Source organism: Coregonus lavaretus (genome assembly GCF_964263955.1).
Source record: "Coregonus lavaretus genome assembly, chromosome: 5".
NCBI classification, from domain to species: Eukaryota; Metazoa; Chordata; class Actinopteri; order Salmoniformes; family Salmonidae; genus Coregonus; species Coregonus lavaretus.
In genome coordinates, this window is record NC_139992.1 from 19,530,688 (window position 1) to 19,557,592 (window position 26,905).

The 26,905-nt window shown below is 45.9% G+C and overlaps 1 protein-coding gene across 1 annotated transcript in view; it reads right to left on the reverse strand.

Annotated features, from left to right (window-relative positions):
- Positions 1 to 2,218: 2,218 nt before the first annotated feature.
- Positions 2,219 to 26,905, reverse strand: part of LOC311129163 (interleukin-1 receptor type 1-like) — a 36,408-nt gene continuing 11,721 nt past the window's right edge. The window contains exons 2-11 of the mRNA XM_084161469.1: positions 20,098 to 20,175; positions 15,284 to 15,536; positions 15,013 to 15,193; positions 13,680 to 13,869; positions 9,920 to 9,982; positions 9,660 to 9,795; positions 5,871 to 6,022; positions 5,561 to 5,704; positions 3,326 to 3,499; positions 2,219 to 3,027 (exon numbers count right to left, since the gene is read on the reverse strand). Coding sequence (XP_084017595.1) covers positions 2,576 to 3,027; positions 3,326 to 3,499; positions 5,561 to 5,704; positions 5,871 to 6,022; positions 9,660 to 9,795; positions 9,920 to 9,982; positions 13,680 to 13,869; positions 15,013 to 15,193; positions 15,284 to 15,536; positions 20,098 to 20,173 — 1,821 coding nt within the window. The 5' untranslated portion in view covers positions 20,174 to 20,175 and the 3' untranslated portion in view covers positions 2,219 to 2,575. The remainder of the gene's footprint in view (positions 3,028 to 3,325; positions 3,500 to 5,560; positions 5,705 to 5,870; positions 6,023 to 9,659; positions 9,796 to 9,919; positions 9,983 to 13,679; positions 13,870 to 15,012; positions 15,194 to 15,283; positions 15,537 to 20,097; positions 20,176 to 26,905) is intronic.

Below are 26,905 nucleotides of genomic sequence, written 5' to 3' on the forward strand. Positions count from 1 at the left end.
GAATGACTTGAGCCAAAACAAAGAGAAGATTTGGAGTGAAAAACTCTGCAGAGTGCAAAACAAGATAATGCAACTCACAAAAGAACGTAACAGAGAAGAACATCAAGACAGTACAAAATATACAATTCAAAAAACTAAAAATGTCAACTACCTGATTGAACCCTTGTCAACACTTTACTCCGAAGTCAACACCACACAACACTACACAAGACTGGAAATTCCACTCCTGGGGTCAACAGTTGACCTTTTAGCAGGTTACTCTTTAGTCATCATGCAAGGCGCAGCTCTGCACACTCTCTCTGTAACACGTGCATGGCCCATGCATTTTACACCATGATCATACAGAGTACTAACCAGCAACAACTAACACATTCTTAGCACTATAGCAATGCACATGGTAAGACAGATAAGGTTAATCATTCTGTCACTTGCACACATAGCACAACTTCCTGACTGAGGAAAAGAGGAATTCATTTGTCGTCGTTTCAAAGCCTTCAACACAATTCTCTCCAAGCATATACATGACAACAGGAAGTGTGCTGTTTGTGATAAGAGTTTCAACACCAGGAGAGGGAGTTCCTCAAAATCATGAAACCTCAAATAATGGATCTTACAAGAAGCTAATGGTTAAATCTGGAACCCTTAGTTGCTACATCCATTTTTGGACTTATAAATTAGTGATATACTGTATACCCATTGATTCAGTGCTTGCATCCATAGCTCTGTCTATGAATTTGAGCACTTACATTTCTCCAGGTTCATCCCTCAGGCGGCGTGACCACTTTGTTATTGTTTCAAATAAGGATTCTAGCTTTAAAGATACTTCTCTAGTTATCACTGGTTAAAGGTGCTACACATAGGATTTTCTTTGTATTTTAATTTGAGAAAATGTCCATAATATATCTACTGTAATAGTGGAATGATAGTGTTTCACAGTATTACTTACCTGCCAGTGTTGTGATTGGCTGTGAAATTCGCTTATTGTTTTCTCCAGCCGGAGCGGCATCAGTTGTCAAAATGGGAAAGCTGTTCTGACTTGGTGGCTGTGTTATCTAGTGGAAATGCCTCTGTCATTTCCTGGTTGCAAAAATCATACACTGTTCGCTCAATTTCTGTTCATGTGAGAAAACAAGCACTGAATAGTGTAGGGAATCTATAGGTATCTACTAGCATGCTAACAGATACCCATAGACTACCTCTAGCTTCCTTCATACTGGACACATAAAAATGGTATCCACAAGTTCATCTGACTAGGGAAGTAGATAAAGGGCATCATTGCCAAAATTCCAAAGTATCCTTTTATGTATGACAAGGCCTTAGAGAGCCTCCAGGCAGAGCTGCATGGTGGGGACTAGTTAATGAGCCAGTGCAATTGAGACACAACATGAGCCCCATGGTGAAGGTGCTTCTCCGTGGGGACCACAAACCTTACCGAAGACAGTGTGTTGTGGTAGCCAGGTGGACCTCATGACTTAGCTGCTGGACCATTCAAAAATCTACAACGTTTTACTCTTTTATCATAACTAACTTAAAACCTTCTGTTAATCCTTCCTAATGGCTACCTTCATGCTACATAATAAGCCCAATTGTACCAACAGTTTGCAGTAACAATTACAATACTTACATGAATCCATGTACCTTCTTAGAGACGATAAACCCAAGGTGCTCCTCTTCTCTTCGTTTCACACCGAGTGTGGTTTCAGGCTCCCTGAAGAGTGATTTTAAGGAAGATACTTCAGGTTGACAAGACGATGCTGCAGAAGGTTTTCTTGAGGTGTAAAACAACCTCAGCTGGATGTGAGAATCCCCAGTCCTAACCACACTTTATTTTAAATGGCTTATCTTATGATCCCATTGGATTACAGTAAAGCAGGTTACCAGTCACAGCTATAGTCCTACCTGTATGTAAGCTAGCCATAACAAAAGAGCTAGCAAGCAACCACCTTCTGGAATGTGCTTTAATAAATAATATAAGGTATTTGTTAATAGCCAGCTCACCACTTATAAAACATTTAATATCAAATGTCAGAAAGCTGTTCATAAATACTTTGGCCTATTAATTAATAACTGCGTTCATAAATATTAGTTTAAACACTTATAGTTTATCTCAATGTATGATTAACAAATCGAATAAAAACATTATATCAACAATCCTGAATAAATAAAGGAACATTTTGGAGGGATTTTTTAGAAAGTAGACAAACAAAGACAACAAATACATTATATAGAATGTACTGGGCACTCTTTATTAAAGCTCTTTCACAGATGTGGTGTGTATGTACAACATGGTGGTAAATTGTGTGTGTGTGTGTGTGTGTGTGCGTGCGTGTGTGTGTGAGTGGCTCTGCCAATATGTTCAGAATGAATACACTGTTTACTGTGCATTTTCCCACCTCAAATAAATCTCACAGCAGAAGATCAGTCCTCCAAAGTCTGATTCAATAATTTTTCATGAAAATGTGTTGAGAGAGTCAGGTACCAGAAGTCATTCAACAGATTTCCTCGTTATGTCTAACACTGTCCTCTCCAAAGCCCATCCATCCCATCACAACTTCATCAGGCTGTTCTTCTCTGGTCACCTCGTCCTCGTGCCCCTCACTGGCATATAATACCTCAGTTCCTTCCAGAAGCGTGAGGACAAGGAAAGAGAGGGTGAGGAGAGAGGGGACGAAGCCAGCTCCCCTCTCTTCTCCTCCACCTCCTCCTCTTCTCCCCACCTCCCACACCTCAACCCTCTGCTACTCTTCCACCAGCAGACGGCGCCCTGGCGCTCCCGGAGGTGGCGCACCGACTCGGGGAAGAGGGTCAGCTGTGTGGGGGAGACCTCCTCCAGCTCCACAAGGACCACCTTAAGGGAGCCCTCCAACAGGGCACGGTGCATGGCCGTCTGCCTCTCGAAGCTCTGCCAGGCCTCCAGGACACCACTGCTGCTGTCACTGTGGCTTCCACTGCAGAACGTAGAGCCAGAGTAGACCAGGAGGAGACGCCGGCTTGCCAGCATGCTCTCCTCCACTGCATCTACTATGGCTAGAGAGGGAGGAGGGAGGAGAAGAGGGGGAAAGGGAGGAGGGAGGAGAAGAGGGGGAAAGGGAGGAGAGAGGAGGGAGGAGAAGAGGGGGAAAGGGAGGAGGGAGGAGAAGAGGGGGTCAGGGAGCAGGGGAAATTGTTATTAAAACATTGTTCTACCATTGAAATGGTTTCTGAAGGTCTTTATGATTTCAGAAAGGTTTCACATATTTCATCATCATGCTACTTATGTACTAATGCCAAGGCTAACTTAGTCTTCTGGAACCTGGAGCCTCAGGGTCGAGCTGAGATGTCATACCTTCCCCTGGTAGGCTGTCCCGGCCCAGTATGAACAGCCTGTAGCCACACCTCCCCTCCAGAACCTGGGGCAACATGTGGAGGGCAAACATCTCTGCCTCCCCACAGGCTCCGCCCCCATCCCCAAACAGACGGGGGTATGCCACGTACGCATCATACAACTTCCCATCAGAGTCTGCCACATGCAGGATAGGGACAGGTAAAACAAAATAGATGTGTTAGTGCTGGGCTAGAGCAAAAGCCTCCACAAACCTGCCTAACAGAGGAGGCTTGGTTATTTATGACACCATAGTTGCTTGTGTTTTATGGTTACATGGCCTATTTAGTGCCTTGTATCAAACTTCCTCTCTGTTTCCTCTGAGTCATGGAAAATGCTGTGCTTGCATAGCTGTGGGATGTGCTACAATACATTGCTACACTTGCTACTGATTTTACTTGTGGTCAGGTGGGGAGTGGGAAACAAGTGTTGGATTCTAGCTTGGAATATACTTATTCATGTTACCATATTAGAACCGGGTGTATGGAAAGTTACTGAGTGAGAAAGGGGAGTGCAGAGCTTACATTCTGTTGGGAAATGTTATTCTTAAATCTCATGTACCCTATGGAGAGAGGCAAAGGGCAACAGTCTGGTTTCAGTCACTGCTAAGGTAGGACAGCCGTGGAGTAAGGAGGAGTGAGGAATTCGGTCCGAGTTCAGGTCAGATGAAGTGAGGAGGAACAGTCAGTCCTGTCACACACATACAGTTGAAGTCGGAAGTTTACATACCCCTTAGCCAAATACATTTAAACTCAGTTTTTCACAATTCCTGACATTTAATCCTAGTAAAAATTCCCTGTCTTAGGTCAGTTAGGATCACCACTTTATTTTAAGAATGTGAAATGTCAGAATAATAGTAAAGAGAATGATTTATTCCGCTTTTATTTATTTCATCACATTCCCAGTGGGTCAGAAGTTTACATACACTCAATTAGTATTTGGTAGCATTGCCTTTAAATTGTTTAACTTGGGTCAAACGTTTCGGGTAGCCTTCCACAAGCTTCCCACAATAAGTTGGATGACTTTTGGTCCATTCCTCCTGACAGAGCTGGTGTAAGAGGCCTCCTTGCTCGCACACGCTTTTTCAGTTCTGCCCATAATGTTCTATAGGATTGAGGTCAGGGCTTTGTGGTGGCCACTCCAATACCTTGACGTTGTTGTCCTTAAGCCATTTTGCCACAACTTTGGAAGTATGCTTGGGGTCATTGTCCATTTGGAAGACCCATTTGCGACCAAGCTTAAACTTCCTGACTGATGTCTTAAGATGTTGCTTCAATACATCAACATAATTTTCCTTCCTCATGATGCTATCTACTTTGTGAAGTGCACCAGTCCCTCCTGCAGCAAAGCACCCTCACAGCATGATGCTGCCACCCCCGTGCTTCACAGTTGGGATGGTGTTCTTCAGCTTGCAAGCCAACTTTAAAGGCACAGTCAACTTAGTGTATGTAGACTTCTGACCCACTGGAATTGCTGTGAATTATATGTGAAATAATCTGTCTGTAAACAATTGTTGGAAAAATTACTTGTGTCATGCACAAAGTAGATGTCCTAACCGACTTGCCAAAACTATAGTTTGTTAAAAAGAAATTTGTGGAGTGGTTGAAAAACAAGTTTTAATGACTGTATGTAAACTTCCAACTTCAACTGTATATTTCCATGCCCATGAAGGTTCTAGCAGGAGGCTACACCAATGAGAGGAACCAAATACGTTCCTGACTAGCAACAGAGATGTATTGGCTGTCTAGATATGCAAGGGGTTGACTCCGCCTAGTAGGAAGGTATAAATATATGTGATTGTGTAAACATCTTTGTCTTTGCAGCTATATGACCCAGTGGGTGAATAAACTTTGTTTGAGCTTTTTCTAGTTGTCCGTTTGAGTTTTTACTCAGTTTGTTCAGAACCTAACACAAGCAATGCAACATGCGTGTGTGTGTGGGTTTAAGTGTGGGCCTGGGGGTTTGTGGGGAGACATGCTGTATGTGCATTTCTGTCTGTATCTGGTGTAGGAATGTATATTTATGTTAGTGCGAGTTTCCATTTCGTGAAAGCACAGTATGCAATGAGTCTGCAGATAGTGTGTGTGTGTGCATGAGTGTGTGCATGTCTACGTGTGCGCGCTCAGGCATGTTTCTATTAATGTTTCCATGAGTGTGCTTGCGCAGTATATGTGCGGTAAAGTGTCTCTCATTGCGTACCTGTGTTTGTGTAGAGAAGCGGGAACATCCTCCTGAGCGACAGCACGATGTCGATCTTGAAGCGATGGTAAATAACAACACTAACAGTAAACACCAATACCAGACTGGTCAGTAGTACCCCAATAGGGAGCAGATAGTTTGGATCTGTGCAGAAAAAGAGAGAAGATAGCATTTATAACAGTTTTTTCAAAAGTGGTGAGGTTGCAGTTGTTATAATACACTATCAAAACAACGGTAAAGGGACAGGATAATATGTGTGTGATCTCTTTTGAAACACCTTTATGTTATCCTCCAGACAGTATTGTCTAACCTGTAGGCTGTAGTATGAAGAAGGCTAAAGAAATGCCTCTGTCACTGGAAACCAAACACGTGTAGTTGATGTAAAAGTCTTCCTCTTCCACCATCAAGAAATTCAAATGACGCTCCAACCATACACCCTTCTCCTCTTCTTCTCTCCACTCCCTGGTTTGGGGGGGGGGGGGGGGGGGGGAAGACAGACAAGTTCCCCCTTGTGAACGCACAATCAAACCATCATGGCAACAGTTAACATAACATACACTGTTATTGGCGCCTGAGGGGATGGGTGCCGTTTTACAGGCTCCTAACCAACTGTGCTATTTTGTGTGGTTTTTTGCATTGTTTGTAACCTTTTTTGTACATAATGTTGCTGCTACCGTCTCTTATGACCGAAAATAGTTTCTGGATATCAGAACAGTGATTATTCACCTCAAACTGCACAAATATTTTTTTTTTAATGAGTCTTACAGAAGGGATATACTGTTTCTCCGAGACCAGGCCCAAATCCCGTCATTCGTGTGAAGAAAAGACAGAGGTACAGGGGGCGGAGATCGGGTGCCTTGTGAGAATTATTCGGCGAGTGGGGAACCCGCCTCTACCTTCCGTTCTATTGGCCAACGTGCAATCACTGGAGAATAAACTGGATGAGCTCCGTTCTAGACTATCCTACCAACGGGACATTAAAAACTGTAATAGCTTATGTTTCACCAAGTCGTGGCTGAACGACGACACGGATAATATACAGTTGGCTGGATTTCCGTGCATCGGCAGGACAGAAGCGGCGCTCCTAGTGGCCAGGAACTTTAATGCAGGCAAACTTAAATCCATTTTACCTCATTTCTACCAGCATATCACATCTGCAACCAGAGGGAAAAAACCCTAGACCACTTTTACTCCACACACAGTGATGCATACAAAGCTCTCCTTCGCCCTCCATTTGGCAAATCTGACCATAATGCTATCCTGCTGATTCCTGCTTTCAAGCAAAAACTAAAGCAGGAAGTACCAGTGACTCGCTCAATATCAGAAGACGCGGATGCTACGCTGCAGGACTGTTTTGCTAGCACAGACTGGAAGAAATCCCGCTATGCCATCAGACTAACCATCAAACAGGCAAAGCGTCAATACAGGACTAGGATTGAATCCTACTACACCGGCTCTGATACTCGTCAGATGTGGCAGGGCTTGCAAACTATTACGGATTACAAAGGGAAACCCAGCAGCGAGCTGCCCAGTGACGCGAGCCTATTAGATGGGCTAAATGCCTTTTATGCTCGCTTCGGGGCAAGCAACACTGAAGCATGCATGAGAGCACCAGCTGTTCCGGACGACTGTGTGATCACGCTCTCCGTAGCCTTTAAACAGGTCAACATTCACAAGGCCGCGGGGCCAGACGGATTACCAGGACGTGTACTCAGATCCTGCGTGGACAAACTGGCAAGTGTCTTCACTGACATTTTCAACCTTTACCTGAGCAAGTCTGTAACACCTACATGTTTCAAGCAGACCACCATAGTCCCTGTGCCCAGAAAAGCGAAGGTAACCTGCCTAAATGACTACCGTCCCGTAGCACGTCGGTAGCCATGATGTTCTTTGAAAGGCTGGTCATGGCTCACATCAACACCATCATCCCGGAAACCCTAGACCCACTCAAATTTGCATCCCGCCCCCATGGATCCACAGATGACGCAATCTCAATCGCACTCCACACTGCCCTTTCCCACCTGGACAAAAGGAACACCTATGTGAGAATGCTGTTCATTGACTACAGTTCAGCGTTCAACACCATAGTGCCTACAAAGTTCATCACTAAGCTAAGGACCCTGGGACTAAACACCTCCCTCTGCAACTGGATCTTGGACTTCCTGACGGGCCGCCCCCAGGTGGTAAGGGTAGGCAACAACACATCTGCCAAGCTGATCCTCAACACTGGGGCCCCTCAGGGGTGCATGCTTAGTCCCCTCCTGTACTCCCTGTTCACCCATGACTGCGTGGCCAAGCACGACTCCAACACCATCATTAAGTTTGCTGACGACACAACAGTGGTAGGCCTGATCACCGACAACGATGAGACAGCCTAAAGGGAGGAGGTCAGAGACCTGGCATTGTGGTGCCAGGACAACAACCTCTCCCTCAACGTGATCAAGACAAAGGAGCTATCGTGGACTACAGGAAAAGGAGGGCCAAACATGCTCCTATTCACATCGACAGGGCTGTAGTGGAGCTGGTCGAGAGTTTCAAGTTCATTTGTGTCAACATTAATCAAATGGCCACCTGGACTATCTACATTGACACCCCCCTCCCTTTGTTTTTACACTGCTGCTACTCGCTGTTTATTATCTATGCATAGTCACTTTACCCCTACCTACATGTACAAATTACTTCGACTAACCTGTACCCCCGCACATTGACTCGGTACCGGTACACCCTGTATTTAGCCTCGTTATTGTTATTTTATTGTGTTACTTGTTATTTGATTTTTTACTTTATTTTATTTAGTAAATATTTTCTTAACTCTATTTCTTGAACTGCATTGTTGGTTAAGGGCCTGTAAGTAAGCATTTCACGGTAAGGTCTACACCTGTTGTATTCGACGCATGTGACAAATAAAATGTGATTTGATTAGATTTTGTGAAGTTCCAAAGTTTCAAAGCAAGCACTATGTATTAAGGTATATGGAGCCTATCTTAATCTCAGTAGTATACCTGATACGATACCAACAGTTTAGATACTATACAGTAGAACATCCATCTGGATGACACAGAATACAGGCATATACAGTGCCGTGAAAAAGTATTTTCTCCTTTCTGATTTTCTCTATTTTTGCATATTTTTTATACTGAATGTTATCAGATCTTCAACCAAAACCTAATATTAGATAAAGGAACCTGAGTGTACAAATAACAAACCCAAAAATTATACTTATTTTATTTATTTAATTAACAAAGTTATGCAAGTGTGAAAAAGTAACTGCCCCCTTACACTCAACAACTGGTTGTGCCACCTTTAGCTGCAATGACTGCAACCAAATGCTTCCTGTAGTTGTTGATCAGTCTCTCACATCGCTGTGGAGGAATTTGGCCAACTCTTGCATGCAACATTTTTGGGTTTTCAAGCATGAACTGCTAGTTTCAAGTCCTACCACAACATCTCAATTGGAATTGGGTCTGGACTTTGACTAGTAAATTACAAAACTTCAAATGTGTTGCTTTTTAACCATTTTCAAGTAAACTTGATTATGTGTTTTGGATCATTGTCTTGCTACATGACCCAGCTGTGCTTCAGCTTCAGCTCACAGACAGATGGCCTTACATTCTCCTGTAGAACGTAATGGGACCCATGACGTCCAAAAAGCTATACTTTTGACTCATCTGTCCATAGAACATTCTTCAAATAGTCTTGATGATTCAGGTGCTTTTTGGCAAACTTGAGTCAACTTTTTGGATGAGATGGGTCCCATTATGTCTGGCGAAAAGCTAACACTGCATTACACAGTAAGAACTTCATACTGTAAGTCAAGCATGGTGGTGGTATTGTGATGGTTTGGGGATGCTTTGCTGCCTCAGGACCTGGACGACTTGCCTTAATAGAAGGAACCATGAATTCTGCTCTGTATCAGAGAATTCTACAGGAGAATGTCATGCCATCCGTCTGTGAGCTGAAGCTGAAGCGCAGCTGGGTCATGCAGCAAGACAATGATCCAAAACACACAATCAAGTCTACATGAAAATGGTTAAAAAGCAACACATTTGTAGAATTCTTACAGTGTGTATTGCGATACTGTTGTGTTGTCTCAACCTACCTTTGTGATTCCTGAAAGATGCGTTCTGAGACAATTTTGGAAATTGAGTTTTTGCTAGCTTTCCAATTCAAATCCGTGCAACTTTTATTCCCCACACTCGGCACAAACACCCGACACATCTTACTGAAGGAAGAACCTAGGGGGCAAACATTGAATTCTTTATTTGGATCATGAATGAAAATAAATAATAAACTCACGCACGCACGCGCACACACACACACACACACACACACACACACATTCTCTAGTGGTTTACTCACCCAGATCTGCTTTGATGATCTCATTGGCAGGTTCAACCACTTTGGGCTCCAGGCAATACTGCACTGAAATTATGACAATGATTCATAAACATCATAGAAAGACACAGAAATATTCAGTCACCTGACCCTATAGAAAACAACCCTTTCTAAGCTCTCAAAGAGCAAAGTTTCAAAGCAGCCTCTATGAACTCATAACCTCTGATTCAGGGTCATATACAGTGCCTTCAGAAAGTATTCACACTCCTTGACTTTTTCCACGTTTTGTTGTGTTACAGCTTGAATTTGAAATTGATGCAATTTAGATTTTTGTATCAATGGCCTACACACAATACCCCATAATGTCAAAGTGGAATGTTTTTAGAAATGTTTACAAATTAATTAAAAATGATGAAATGTCTTGAGTCAAGAAGTATTCAATGCCTTAGTTATGGCAGGCCTAAATAAGTTCAGGAGTAAAATGTTGCTTAACAAGTCACATAAGTTGCATGGACTCACTCTGTGTCACGCCCTGGCTCTAGGGACTCTTTTATGTTGAGCCAGGGTGTGTAGAGTCTATGTTTTGTGTTCATTGTTTCAGTATCTAGTTCATGTGTTTCTGTGTTGGCCGGGGTGGTTCTCAATCAGAGGCAACGGGAATCAGCTGTTGCTTGTTGTCTCTGATTGGGACCCATACATAGGCAGCCGTTTGGCAGTTGTGTTTTGTGGGATCTTGTTCCGTGTTGGTTTGTGTTTGTTACCAAGGACTTCACGTATCGTTTTGTTGTTTTTGTTCGTGTGGTGAATATAAATAAAGTATGTTCGCATTCCACGCTGCACCTTGGTCCGCTCCTTTTGACGATCGTGACAGAAGATCTCACCATAACAGGACCAAGCAGCGTGTCCAGGAGCAGACAGCCTGGACTTGGGAGAAGATCCAGGCCGGTATGGATCGCCGTCCGTGGGAGGAGACGGTGGAGGCGCGCCGTAGAGAGTAGCAGCGGCGCCAACCGGGCCGACGTCGGACACGCAAGAGGCAACCCCAATACATTTTTAGGGGGGGGGGGGCACACGGCATGGACGACGGGGCTGCTGGAGGCAGCTACAGGGCGAGGTTGGGGATTAGGAGAGGAGGCCACCGGGTTTGGGGGGCCGGAAGGGAGGTTGGCGGAAACTAGAGGTAGAGCAGAGCCAACTCCCCGTACTCAGGCTAGGCAGTGTGAGACAGGGCAGGTTCCGAGATATGCGGAGCTGCGTACTGTGCCGCGAGTGGTCCGGCACAGTCCGGTTCGTCCTGTGCGAGCACCACGCACGTGTCGTGCTAAGGTGGGCATGCAGCCAGGACGGAGTGTGCCGGCTCAACGCTCGTGGCCTCCAGTACCCCTCCTCGGTCCCGGATATCCTGCGCCAGTGTCACGTGTTGTTGTGCCAGTACGTGTACACAGCCCTGTACGTCCTGTGCTGATGCCTCACACAGAGTGTGTTAAGATAGGCATTCAGCCAGGACGGGTTGTGTCAGCTCTTCGCTCCAGACCTCCAGTCCGTCTCCACAGCCCGGTCCGGCCTGTTCCTGCCCCTCGTACCAAGACTGTGGTGCGCGTCGCTAGCCCGGCCCGGCCCATTCCTGCTCCCCGCACCAAGTCAGTGGTGCGCGTCGTCAGCCCGGCCCGGCCGGTTCCTGCTCCCCGCACCAAGCCAATGGTGCGCGTTGCCAGCCCGGCCCGGCCTGTTCCTGCCCCTCGCACCAAGCCTATGGTGCGCGCCGCCAGCCCGGTCCGGCCTGTTCCTGCTCCCCGCACCAAGCCTATGGTGCGCGTCGCCAGCCCGGCCCGGCCCGTTCCTGCTCCCCGCACCAAGTCAGTGGTGCGCGTCGTCAGCCCGGCCCGGCCGGTTCCTGCTCCCCGCACCAAGCCAATGGTGCGCGTTGCCAGCCCGGCCCGGCCTGTTCCTGCCCCTCGCACCAAGCCTATGGTGCGCGCCGCCAGCCCGGTCCGGCCTGTTCCTGCTCCCCGCACCAAGCCTATGGTGCGCGTCGCCAGCCCGGCCCGGCCCGTTCCTGCTCCCCGCACCAAGTCAGTGGTGCGCGTCGTCAGCCCGGCCCGGCCCGTTCCTGCTCCCCGCACCAAGCCAGTGGTGCGCTTCGTCAGCCCGGCCCGGCCCGTTCCTGCTCCCCGCACCAAGCCTGTGGTGCGCATCGTCAGCCCGGTCCGGCCCGTTCCTGCTCCCCGCACCAAGCCAGGGGTGCGCGTCATCAGCCCGGTCCGGCCCGTTCCTGCTCCCCGCACCAAGACAGGGGTGCGCGTCGTCAGCCCGGTCCGGCCCATTCCTGCTCCCCGCACCAAGCCTGTGGTGCGCGTCGTCAGTCCGGCACAGCCCGTGCCCGTTTCACCGGTGCCTGGTCAGGTACCGGTCAGCTGCTCCACACCGGAGCCTAAGCAATCCGCTCCACCGATGTCCAGTCCAGCTCCAGCCAGCGGGGCCAGACCAGACCAGGGGCACTACGGGGGGGTTATTAGAGGGTGGTGGTCACGCCTGGAGCCGGATCCGCCTCCGAGGAGGAATGCCCACCCGGCCCTCCCCTGTTCGGTTTATGTTGGCGCGGTCGCAGTCCGCGCCTTTGGGGGGGGGTACTGTCACGCCCTGGCTCTAGGGACTCTTTTATGTTGAGCCAGGGTGTGTAGAGTCTATGTTTTGTGTTCATTGTTTCAGTATCTAGTTCATGTGTTTCTGTGTTGGCCGGGGTGGTTCTCAATCAGAGGCAACGAGAATCAGCTGTTGCTTGTTGTCTCTGATTGGGACCCATACTTAGGCAGCCGTTTGGCAGTTGTGTTTTGTGGGATCTTGTTCCGTGTTGGTTTGTGTTTGTTACCAAGGACTTCACGTATCGTTTTGTTGTTTTTGTTCGTGTGGTGAATATAAATAAAGTATGTTCGCATTCCACGCTGCGCCTTGGTCCGCTCCTTTTGACGATCGTGACACTGTGTGCAATAACAGTGTTTCAAATGATTTTTGAATGACTACCTCATGTCTGTACCCCACACATACAGTACAATTATATGTAAGGTCCCTAAGTCAAGCAGTGAATTTCAAACACAGATTCAACCACGAAGACCAGGGAGGAAAACCTGGTTCCGTCTGCTTTCCACCAGGCACTGGGAGATGAATTCACCATTCAGCAGGTCAACAACCTTAAACACAAGGCCAAATCTACACTGAAGTTGCTTACGAAGAATACAGTGAATGTTCCTGAGTGGCCGAGTTACAGTTTAGACTTAAATCTGCTTGAAAATCTATGGCAAGACCTGAAAATGGTTGTCTAGCAATGATCAACAACCAACTTGACAGACCTTGAAGAATTTTGAAAAGAATAATGGGGAAATGTTGCACAATCCAGGTGTGGAAAGCTCTTATACACTTACCCAGAAATACTCACAGCTGTAATCTCTGCCAAAGGTGATTCTAACATATATTGACTCAGGGAGTTGAATACTTATGTAATCAGATATATTAGTGTTCTATTTTTCTATTTTTTTCTATTTTTAATGTTAGACTTTTTCTTACACTTTGACATTACAGGGTATTTTGTGTAGATTGTTAACAAAAAATGACTATTAAATCCCTTTTAATCCCACTATGTAACACAACAAGATGTGGAGAAAGTCACCGGGTGTGAATACTTTCTGAAGGCACTGTATCTCTGTAATGGCTGTGGTAAGGATTGGGGGTATATGGTAATAATCTGTGGTTAGGGACAACTTTTATGAGCTGTGCCAACAAAACTCACCGTCCACCATACCGTTGATGGTCTCTGAGATCCTGCCGCTGAGCCCTTCCAAGTTAAAGGTCATGGTGCAGGTGTAGAACGCATGGTCCTCAGGGATGACCGCTTTTACTAGGAGTAACTCCGTAACACTGTTATTGACATAGCTAAACCTGTTCCACAATGGGTCATCTTTCACAATGGGTTCACAGCCCTGAAAGGTTTAAAGTAGAAATCCACACTGAAAGGTAGTGGTAATGGAATGGAATATCATAGTAATGGAATATGGCTAATAAAACAAAATGAATACACAATTACAGATAAGTTGTGATAATGTCTTACCTTAGAAGACCTACTCTCAGAACAATTCAATGCAGTACAATGTGTGAGAGCAATGAACAATGTAAAGAGTATATACCGTATCTGATGGAACATTGTTCAAATGTAGTCACTAGTAGTAATAACCCCACATTCCTATAGTTTTAAACAGAAATTAAGAATACATAGAGACAGACTGAATGACTGAAAAGAAAGAGTTCAAACAGGCTTTCCAGCACTGTCAGGCAGGGGCAGACTGGGACCAGAAATCCGCCCTGGCATTTCTGACACACCAGACCATTTTTCCCTTGAGGCCCCGACATTGGCCCATTTTCTTTCCTTGAGGCCCCCAAAAGGCCCATTTTTGTCACTGTGGACCCCGTTATTACATTTAAATTTTTTACATTTTAGTCATTTAGCAGACGCTCTTATCCAGAGTGACTTACAGTTAGTGAGTGCATACATTTTCATACTGGCCCCCCGTGGGGAACGAACCCACAACCCTGGCGTTGCAAGCGCCATGCTCTACCAACTGAGCTACAGGGGACTACATCATGTCCAAATGTATCTCAAATTGATTTGAACATGATTACATTTTACGTTTTAGTCATTTAGCAGACGCTCTTATCCAGAGCGACTTACAGTTAGTGAGTGCATACATTTTTCATACTGATGCGCGACAAATGCCAATATCGGTCAAATGACTTGAATGAGATTTGTGCCACAAATGCCAAAACGCTTCCATGTGACAACAGTGCAAGGGAAACCAAACCAAAGCACGTTGTTGTTATACCTTGTCCATAGACTGGCCTACAGGGTAAGGAAACCAATGTCATTGTAATTTGGGTGAACTTTGGGTGAACTAATTTGGTTATTAGCCAGATAATTATAATTATGTAAAAAATAAAATAAATGACAATCCCATTGGGCTAAAAATGTATCAGCCCATCCGGCATGGCCAGTCCACCCCTGCTGTCAGGCGTTCCCTCTCAACACTCTCCCATTGCACTGCACTGTCTGTTTACCCCATAGGACTCACCTTGTACCACTGAATGGAGTAATTGTCCACTTCCCTGATATGGTCACTCAATGGGCAGTTCAGAAAACCGGTGTCTTTGTTGGTCAGGACCTGGTCGGCCTTTTCTGGTCGACCGCATTCTTCTGGGTTGGTGTGGTTCACAATCAGTAAGGCCGATTTCTTATAGCACTGGGAGGGTAGTCTGTTTATCAAAGGTAACAGGAAAGATTTACAGCACACGCACACACACACACACACACACACACACAGCAGACAAAAGTATTGCCCCTACCTCACAACACACTCATAGTTTCCAGCATCCTCCATCGCGATGTTAAAAATCCACAGTGTCTTTCCCCGCGGCAGAGTCTTTCTTGTCTCCCTGGTCAGCTCTCTTCCAGTCCTTGGGTCATACCATGAGATGTTATAGGGGATGCTGCGGTAGTCAAACACATTGAGGTCCACCAGGGTGGATGTTAACATGGCAGCATCACCGGAAACTGAAAACACCCGCTCAACCTCTCGTCCTTTGTCCTCACAGAGATCTGAACACAAAGAGTATATAAAGTAAAGTAAAGACAAACATGCGGCACAGGGACTGTTTGCGGACCACCATCTTTTTTATTGAGGCCACCTCTTAAAGAAAAACACATGTTGGAGAAATGATGCACGGCAAAGAAATTATGCAATTATTCCGCGTGTCATGTAGTATGCATAGACAGAGTCTTTACAGAGATGGTCCCTTCAAAATATATCTCTTCACAACAAATTCTCCAGTAAAACAAATAATAACTAAGAACACTGATGGTGTTAAATCAATACTGAAAGTGTTGAGTCTGTGGACCCATATAGACACCAGAACAGTGTTAAATTAACACACTGATTAGTGTAAAGCCTTTTCCAAATATTCCCACAGTGCCTTGCCTTTCAAGCAAATTGTAGAGTTACCACCACTGTAAGTGACAGAGACATGGTTGTTGCATTCATCCATTTTTGGACCTACGGACTTCAAAAAGTGAGATCCTAAATGAATATGTTGTCATAAAATATATATATATATATATATATATATATATATATATATATATATATATATATATATATATATATATTTAACACAATGCCATACAGTGCATTCGGAAAGTATTCAGACCCCTTCACTTGTTCCACATTTTGTTACATTACAGCCTTAAATAAATGTGTTTTTTTCCTTATCAATCTACACAAAATACCCCATATTGACAAAGCAAAAACAGGTTTTACATTTTTTTTGCAAATCAATTAAAAATTAAAAACGGAAATATCACATTTACATAAATATTCAGACCCTTTACTCAGTACTTTGTTGAAGCACCTTTGGCAGCGATTACAGCCTCGAGTCTTCTTGGGTATGATGCCACAAGCTTGGCACACCTGTATTTGGGGAGTTTCTCCCATTCCTCTCTGCAGATCCTGTCAAGCTCTGTAAGGTTACATGGGGAGCATCGCTGCACAGCTATTTTCAGGTCTCTCCAGAGCTGTTCGATCGAATTCATGTCCGGGCTCTGGCTGGGCCACTCAAGGACATTCAGAGGCCTGTCCCGAAGCCACTCCTGCGTTGTCTTGGCTGTGTGCTTAGGGTCGTTGTCCTGTTGGAAGGTGAACCATCGCCCCAGTCTGAGGTCTGGAGCAGGTTTTCATCAAGGATCTCTCTTCTGTACTTTGCTCCGTTCACCTTTCCACATCAAGATGCTGCCACCACCATGCTTCACCGTAGGGATGGTATTGGCCAGGTGATGAGTGGTGCCTGGTTTCCTCCAGACGGGACGCTTGGCATTCAGGCCAAAGAGTTCAATCTTGGTTTCATTAGACCAGAGAATCTTGTTTCTCTTGGTCTGTGAGTCCTTAGGTGCCTTTTGGCAAACTCCCGAGTGGCGCAGTGGTCTAAGGCACTGCATCGCAGTGCTAGCTGTGCCACTAGAGATCCTGGTTTGAATCCAGGCTCTGTCGTAGCCGGCCGCGACCGGGAGACCCATGGGGCGGCGCACAATTGGCCCAGCGTCGTGCAGGGTAGGGGAGGGAATGGCCGGCAGGGATGTAGCTCAGTTGGTAGAGCATGGCGTTTGCAACGCCAGGGTTGTGGGATTGATTCCCACGGGGGGCCAGTATTATTATATATTTTTTTTATTAACTGTAAGTCGCTCTGGCTAAGAGCGTCTGCTAAATGACTAAAATGTAAAATGTAAACGTAAGCGGGCTGTCATGTGCCTTTTACTGAGGAGTGGCTTCCGTCTGGCATCTCTACCATAAAGGCCTGATTGGTGGAGTGCTGCAGAGATGGTTGTCCTTCTGGAAGGTTCTCCCATCTCCATAGAGGACCTCTGGAGCTCTGTCAGAGTGACCATCAGGTTCTTGGTCACCTCCCTAACCAAGAACCTTCTCTCCTGATTGCTCAGTTTGGCCAGGCTGCAAGCTATAGTAAGAGTCTTGGTGGTTCCAAACTTCTTCCATTTAAGAATGATGGAGGGCACTGTGTTCTTGGGGACCTTCAATGCTGCAGAAAGGTTTTGGTACCCTTCTCCATATCTGTGCCTCGACACAATTCTTTCTTGGAGCTCAACGGACAATTCCTTTGACCTCATGGCTTGGTTTTTGCTCTGACATGCACTGTCAACTGTGGGACAGGTGTGTGCCTTTCCAAATCATGTCCAATCAATTGAATTTACCACAGGTGGACTCCAATCAAGTTGTAGAAACATCTCAAGGATGATCAATGGAAATAGGATGCACCTGAGCTCAATTTCGAGTCTCATAGCAAAGGGTCTGAATATTTATGTAAATACTTGTTTATTTTTTTGGGTAAACATTTCTAAAAACCTGTTTTCTCACTTTGTCTTTATGGGGTATTTTGTGTAGATTGATGAGGAAAAATTTGCATTTAATCAATTTTAGAATAAGGCTGTAACGTAACAAAATGTGGAAAAGGTGAAGGGGTCTGAATAGTTGTGCACTGTATTTATTTCATAAGGCTTTATTTTGTGGGCATAGTTTTAACCAAATAAAGGAGCCTGAAACTCATGCACGTCACTTTGAACTAAAACCATGCCCATCATTATCATATTTCCCAGCTTGCTCTATCGCAGGATGATTGTTTTTAGAATTGTTTGTTTCAATATCTATATTTGTGCAGGTGCATTGATTGATTGATTAATATTATGCTACACAAAGATAAATAAGTGTTTGTCTCCCTTTAGTCACAAATGTAAACCTTTTATTCTGAGATTGTAACACAAGGGCCTGAAACCCATGGTTTACAAGCCACATCAGGCCTGCAAGTCACATTATGCTAGCTTGCAAGGTGACATGTAATTCCTATTGGAATCCAATCAGTGGGTGGAGATCCAACAGTTGGAATAATTATTCACCTGAAATCTGCATTCAGAATGACTGCCTGGGTTAGGAACATTAGGAACTAACTGATTTGAACTAACTAATTGGATTAGTTTATAAAAATGTATGTCATTTATCTTTGTGTAGCACAAGATTAATCAGTCAATCAATGTATGTGCACAAACATAGATATTGAAACAAACAATTCTGAAATATCAACCTGCAATAGAGCCTGCTGGGAAATATGATAATAATGACGTGGTTTTAGTTCAAAGTTATATGTATGAGTTTCAGGCCCCTAAAAAAGGGTAAAACTAGGCCCTCAAAATGGCGTGTGGTATTGTGTTAAACATATATATTTTTAATGATAACATTCACTTAGGATCTCACTTAATACTGGGTGAAGTCCATAGGACCGAAAATGGATGAATACATCAACCATGTCTTTGTCAATAACAAATATAGTCATTGGTGATAATTCTACAATTTACTCAAAAGGCAAGGCACTCTGGGAAATATTTGAATAAGGCTTTACACTAATCCGTAAGTTAATTTAACACTGTTCCGGTGTTTATATGGGGTCCATAGACAACACTTTCAGTGTTGATTTAAAGGTCATGAATAGTTAAAATGATGTTTTTCATGAAATGTGATGATATTTGAAGGAAACCAGATCAAAGTATGATGACTAAAGTATGATAAGTTATACATTGATAAAGTTTGATCATAAAGTTACTGGTCCCCTCCCCCATGTCAAACACTTGGATTCATTATTTAGGGGACAACGTGACATCACCTTAACTCTCATTTTAACACACCACTGGTACTGTAACATGATATTCTCTTACCTAACTTAAATAAGTACCGCCTTTTAACCAACATCGGGGCAGAGGGGCGTGGTTTATACATCTAGATAGCTACTCTACTGGCGCCAAAATGTGACTGAATGGTGTCAGCAAATATAATTACAAGTTTACCCTATCAATCTATGGCAAATATTCTTATATGTTTCCCCTTTCATCTGTGTCTGGTGTTAGCTAGTTACTGGCTAGCGAGGTCTTCAGCCAGCATGGAACAAAAGGGGGAGAAGGGTCATTCAAAACTCTGACTCAGTTGTCATGTCAACACATCCGTCAGTGCTGCTGTGAAACACATCACAAAAGACATGCCAAACGGGAGATATATATATATATAAATGACATCAATGATGCAATTTCAATGTTGTTTGAGTTGCTTTTTGTGTCACCAAATTTGCTTAAGATGATTTTACTGCAACACTGCTCACTGCATCCAAGTTGCTTGACATAGGTGTTTCAAAGAGCTGTCAGTCAAGGCGAGCTAATGAGTATAAGCTCCCCCCCCACTCAGCCTGACTTTTTAAACTTCCTGGTAGTTACCCATGAGAGAAAAAGTAATTTTCAGAATGACTGTTCAGGACCTTTAAAACTCTGTGTTTTTTTTAAACTGGAGAATTTGCTGTGTGCTTAACCTTTCAGAACAACAAGAAACATAGATATTTGCAGGGCTGCTGTTTCAAAGGATTTAATTCCATCAACACCCACCAGAGGTCAGAGTTAAGTCATGACAAAGTGAAGGACCATGTTTCTGCCTATAGAGCTGTTCAATTGATACAGTTTAATTCAATCTGTACTTCTAGCTGTCCTCGTAACATGATTGATTGATTGATTGATTAATTAATGGCTGATGAATTATGTTGGTAAAGTCCATGCTACTTACCTCCTACTGCCTTGGCGCTGCCAGTGAGACAGAGGAGTGAGAAGAGTGAGAGCTGCAACATCTGACTCCAATCCATAGCTGAAACAAAGAGACACACAGAATCACTTGTGAGTTTTAGTCAGGCATTGGGCTCAAACAAACTATCAGAATCAAGGGTCACATCACACTATCCAAAATCTTCAGCAAAAGAAATGATCTCACACACACAAACGTATCATGCTTCTTTCTGACCATCCACTGAATCCCTTACTTGTCAACTGAATGTCTGTTTCCCACACAAACACACACACCAGAGCTACACAGCAAATTATAGACTGAGAGTTTTAAATTAACACTGAAAGTGTGGACCCCTATAGACACTGGAAAGTGTTCAATTAACACACTGCTTGGTGTAAAGCCTTATTTTGTAGACTGCAATGTCAAATTTTCCTTGAAAATTATTGCACGTCACATAATCTAATACAAAAATATGAACATTATTATTTACATATTACACTAAAGTGGTTACTATACCATTGGGGATATCACATTATGATTTGCATAGGCTTTTAAGGAACTCATATACTTTTTTTTTTTTTTTTGGTGTACTTCTGTAGGCTTAATTATAACTACAAATATGTAAGTGTTCAACCGTGACATGTGCTAACAATTCAACAGAACAGATTAACCGGAATTACATTTACTCCCATGGGTGGACAAAAATAACTTCCTGAAAGCCACGCCCCTACTACGCCAAGCCTCCAGTCTTATTATGATTTGACCCCCTCTGTAAAATCACAATAACCCAGCATCACCAAACCAACCTTGCTCTTTTTAAAAAACAACCAAACTAAGTGACCCAATGCCTGCAACCCAGCAGTTGGGTCATCCAAACAACCCAGGATGTTTTAGAGTGTAAGCCCTCATGAGGCCTTAAGAAATACATATTGTATTGTGTTAAAGGTATTGAACAGTAATTCTGAAAAGTACTTTTTCTGTCATGGCTAACTACCAGGAAGTTTGAAAAGAGGCTGAGTGTGCAGGGAGCTTATATTCATGATCTCGCCTTGACTGACAGCTCTTTGAAACTCCCATGTCAAGCAACTTGGATGCAGTGAGCAGTGTTGCAGCAAAATCATCTCAAGCAAATTTGGTGATACACAAAGCAACTCAAACACTGAAATTGCATCAATGATATCAATTATTTTTTATACATCTCTTGTTTGGCATGTCTCTTGTGACGCAGTTCACAAGAGCACTGATGGATGTGTTGACTTGACAACTGCGTCAGCGTTTTGAATGACCCTTCCCCCCTTTGTTCCATGCTGGCTGAAGACCTAGCTAGCCAGTAGCAAGCTAACACCAGTCACAGATGAAAGGGGAAACATATAAGTATCTTTGCCATAGATAAACAGGGAAAACTTTTATTTATATTTGATGACACCCTAAAGTCAAATTTGGCACCAGTAGAGTAGCTTTCTGGCTATATAAACCACGTCCCTATGCAAAGATGCCTTCACTCCGGAGCCAGAGCAATCCGCTTCACCGGGGTCCAGTCCAGCTCCGGTCAGCGGCTCCACTCCGGAGCCAGAGCAGTCCGCTCCACCGGTGCCTGATCCAGCTCCGGTCAGCGGCTCCAGTCCGGAGCCTGAGCAGTCCGCTCCACCGGTGCCCGGTCCAGCTCCGGTCAGCGGCTCCAGTCCAGACCCAGACGTCAGCCCCTCTCCAGGTTCGGGGTCTCCCACACCAGGGTCCAGACAGGGCTTGGAGTGTAGTGGGAGGAAGGAGAGGGGAAGCAACGCGCCGAGGTCTAGACCAGACCAGGGGCGCAACTGGGAGGCGAAGAGTGAGAGGTCGTCATGGCCTGAGCCGGATCCGCCTCTGAGGCAGAATGCCCACCCGGCCCCTACCCTGTTATGTTTATGTTGTGCGGTCGGAGTCCGCACCTTTGGGGGGGGTACTGTCACGCCCTGACTCAGGGGACGCTTATATGTTGAGTCAGGGTGTGTATATTCCTTGTTGTGTTTGTTCTATGTTGTAGGATCTAGTATGTCTAGATCTATGTTGGCAGGTGTGGTTCCCAATCAGAGGCAGCTGTCGCTCATTGTCTCTGATTGGGGCCAATACTTAGGCAGCCTATTGGCACTAGTGGGTTGTGGGATCTTGTTCCGTGTGAGGTTTGTTGTGTGTACCGTAGAACGTCACGTATCGTTGGTTTATTGTTTTGTCGTTGTGTTTATTCATTTAATAAACATGTATGCATATCACGCTGCGCCTTGGTCTGACCCGTCTATGAACGAACGTGACATTCCCTCAGGAATTTCCCTGTATTTAGCGCCATTCATCATTCCTTTAATTCTGACCAGTTTCCCAGTCCCTGCCAATGAAAAACATCCCCACAGCATGATGCTGCCACCACCAGGGATGGTGGTCTCGAGGTGATAAGAGGTTTTGGGTTTGCGCCAGACATAGCATTTTCTTTGATGGCCAAAAAGCTCAATTTTAGTCTCAACTGAACAGAGTACCTTCATCCATATGTTTGGGGAGTCTCCCACATGTCTTTTGGTGAACACCAAACATGTTTGCTTATTTTTTTCTTTATGCAATGGGTTTTTTTCTGGTCACTCTTCCGTAAAAAGCCCAGCTCTGTGGAGTGTACGGCTTAAAGTGGTCCTATGGACAGATACTCCAATCTCCGCTGTGGAGCTTTGCAGCTCTTTCAGGGTTATCTTTGGTCTCTTTGTTGCCTCTCTGATTAATGCCCTCCTTGCCTGGTCTGTGAGTTTTGGTGGGCGGGCGGCCCTCTCTTGGCAGGTTTGTTGTGGTGCCATATTCTTTAAACATTTTTATAATGGATTTAATGGTGCTCCGTGGGATGTTAAAAGTTTCTGATATTTTTTTATAACCCAACCCTGATCTGTACTTCTCCACAAATGTGTACCTGACCTGTTTGGAGAGCTCCTTGGTCTTCATGGTACCCCTTGCTTGGTGGTGCCCCTTGCTTAGTGGTGTTGCAGACGCTGGGGCCTTTCAGAACAGGTGTATATATACTGAGATCATGTGCCAGATCATGTGACACATACAGTGAGGGAAAAAAGTATTTGATCCCCTGCTAATTTTGTACGTTTGCCCACTGACAAAGACATGATCAGTCTATAATTTTAATGGTAGGTTTATTTGAACAGTGAGAGACAGAATAACAAAAAAAAAATCCAGAAGAACGCATGTCAAAAATGTTATAAATTGATTTGCATTTTAATGAGGGAAATAAGTATTTGACCCCCTCTCAATCAGAAAGATTTCTGGCTCCCAGGTGTCTTTTATACAGGTAACGAGCTGAGATTAGGACCACACTCTTAAAGGGAGTGCTCCTAATCTCAGCTTGTTACCTGTATAAAAGACACCTGTCCACAGAAGCAATCAATCAATCAGATTCCAAACTCTCCACCATGGCCAAGACCAAAGAGCTCTCCAAGGATGTCAAGGACAAGATTGTAGACCTACACAAGGCTGGAATGGGCTACAAGACCATCGCCAAGCAGCTTGGTGAGAAGGTGACAACAGTTGGTGCAATTATTCGCAAATGGAAGAAACACAAAAGAACTGTAAATCTCCCTCGGCCCGGGGCTCCATGCAAAATCTCACCTCGTGGAGTTGCAATGATCATGAGAACGGTGAGGAATCAGCCCAGAACTACACGGGAGGATCTTGTCAATGATCTCAAGGCAGCTGGGACCATAGTCACCAAGAAAACAATTGGTAACACACTATGCCGTGAAGGACTGAAATCCTGCAGCGCCCGCAAGGTCCCCCTGCTCAAGAAAGCACATATACAGGCCGGTCTGAAGTGTGCCAATGAACATCTGAATGATTCAGAGGAGAACTGGGTGAAAGTGTTGTGGTCAGATGAGACCAAAATCGAGCTCTTTGGGATCAACTCAACTCGCCTTGTTTGGAGGAGGAGGAATGCTGCCTATGACCCCAAGAACACCATCCCGACCGTCAAACATGGAGGTGGAAACATTATGCTTTCTGGGTGTTTTTCTGCTAAGTGTCACGGATTCTGCCGAGGCTGCTCCTCCTCCTTGCTCGGCAGGCTTCGGCGTTCGTCGTCCCCGGAGTACTAGCTACCACCGTTAGATGTTTCGATGTTTGATTGGTTTGGTCTGTCTGTTGCACCTGTGTCCGTTTGTGTCTGATTATGTGTCCTATAAGTTTCCTGCTTTGTGTTTGTTAGTTTGTGTGTTATTTTCCGCCTGTCAGTTGGTGTCGCTTGTGCTGTACTCTGGACTTTGTGTATAGTGACGCACTGTATTTGCGTTGTCGCTCGCCTCCTTGTTGTTGAGGTCCTTTATTTTGTATTGTTATACAGTTAGTAAAGTCTTGTTTGACTCAGCCTATGCGTCCTGCGTCTGACTCCTCAACCGCATCCACATCAACGCTGACGGAATAACACACCTGCTGTGGAGTCAGCAGGAGCAGCGGCGGCACCCAAGTCGCTGGAGGAACGGATCAGCGATCAAGACACCATGATCCGGCAACTTGGGGCCGCCATGAACGAGGTGTCCAACACTCTGCGCCGTTTGGTCATTGGAGAGGTGCCCACACCTTACCATCACCATCGGCCAGTCCTCCTCTCCCAGCACCGGAACCCAGTGGCATTCGGCTCTCGCTCCCGAGGGCATATGATGGTACCGCAGCCGGGTGTCATCTCCTGTCTATCCGGCAAGGCGTTGGAGTGGGCCAACGCCGAATGGAGGGGAATAGACGCCGCCACCATCACCTACGCGTTCTCCCGCCGCTTCAGGGCTGTGATCGATCATCCACCTGAGGGGAAGGCGGCGGGGGAGCGTCTGTTCCACCTCCGACAGGGGAAGAGGAGTGCACAGGAGTTCGCCCTGGAGTTCCGGACTTTAGCGGCGGATGCGGGGTGGAATGAGAGGGCCCTCATCGACCATTATCGGTGCAGCCTACGAGAGGACGTTCGTCGTGAGCTGGCCTGCAGGGACACCAACCTATCCTTCGACCAGTTGGTGGACATTTCCATCCGTCTCGACACCCTGCTGGCTACCCGCGGACGTCCATTCCACCCTCCAGCACCTCCGAGCCGATTCCCATGGAGCTCGGGGGTGCTGGCGCTAGAGAGAGGAGGAGAGTGAACCCGAGGGGGGCCGTCCCCTGCACCAACTGTGGCCGTGGAGGGCACACTGCGGCTAGGTGCTGGGGAGGGTCTCCTGGGAGAGGGGACAACAGGTCACGCACTGGGGAGTCATTTCAGGTGAGTAGGCGCCCCACTTACCCAGAGCTCTCTGTTGGTCACCTGTGTATACCTGTGAGATTTCCACAGGTGGCACCTCATTCCCAGCATAAGGCGCTAGTAGATTCAGGCGCAGCTGGGAATTTTGTTGATCGGGAATTTTGTTTTAGGTTAGGAATTCCCCTTCGGCCGGTGGAAGCCCCCTTCCCTGTTCATGCTCTAGACAGCCGGCCGCTGGGGTCGGGGTTGATTAGAGAAGTCACAGCACCACTTAAGATGACTACGCAGGGGGGTCATGAGGAGATCATTCAGTTTTATCTGATCGAATCTCCTGCGTATCCCATGGTGCTGGGGCTTCCCTGGTTAAGCGCCCATGATCCTACCATTGCGTGGCAACAGAGGGCTCTTATGGAGTGGTCTGCCCAGTGTGTGGGGAGATGTCTAGGTGTTTCCTTAGGGGCGACCTCGGTGGAGAGTCCGAACCAAGTGCCCGCAATGCGCATTCCCCCTGAATATGAGGATTTAGCACTTGTGTTCAGCAAGACTAGGGCAACACGGCTGCCACCTCATAGACAGGGGGATTGTGCGATAGATCTCCAAACAGGAGCGGCACTTCCGCGGAGCCGTGTGTATCCCGTCTCAAGAGGAGACAGCGGCTATGGAGACTTACATAGCCGAGTCCTTGGAACAGGGATACATACGGTCCTCCACTTCCCCGGTTTCCTCGAGTTTCTTCTTTGTGAAGAAGAAGGACGGGGGTTTGCGCCCGTGTATTGATTACCGTAGTCTCAATCAGATCACGGTTAAGTACAGTTATCCTCTTCCTCTGATTGCGACTATGACTGAGTCATTACACGGAGCGCGGTTCTTCACAAAGTTGGATCTCAGGAGCGCGTACAATCTGGTGCGCATTAGGGAGGGAGATGAATGGAAAACAGCATTTAGCACCACCTCGGGTCATTACGAGTATCTCGTCATGCCATACGGGTTAATGAATGCTCCTTCAGTCTTCCAATCCTTTGTGGACGAGATTTTCCGGGACATGCATGGGCAGGGTGTGGTAGTATACATCAACGACATCCTAGTGTACTCTTCTACACGAGCCGAGCATGTAGCCCTGGTGCGCCGAGTGTTGAGGAGGCTGTTGGAGCATGACTTGTATGTCAAGGCAGAGAAATGCTTGTTTTTCCAGGAGTCCATCTCCTTTTTGGGTTATCGATTGTCCGCGTCTGGTGTGAAGATAGAGGTTGACCGTGTGTCGGCCGTGCGTAATTGGCAAACTCCAACCACTGTAAAGGAGGTGCAGCAGTTTTGGGGTTTTGCTAATTACTACCGGAGGTTTATCCGGGGCTTTGAACAGGTGGCAGCTCCCATTACGTCCCTGCTGAAGGGGGGCCCGGTGCGTTTGCAGTGGTCAGCTGAAGCGGACAGGGCATTTGTTAAACTGAAGAACCTGTTCACTTCGGCTCCGGTGCTGGCGCATCCGGACCCCGCTTTACCATTCCAAGTTGAGGTAGACGCGTCAGAGGCCGGTATTGGGGCAGTTCTGTCGCAACGGTCCGGCACGCCACC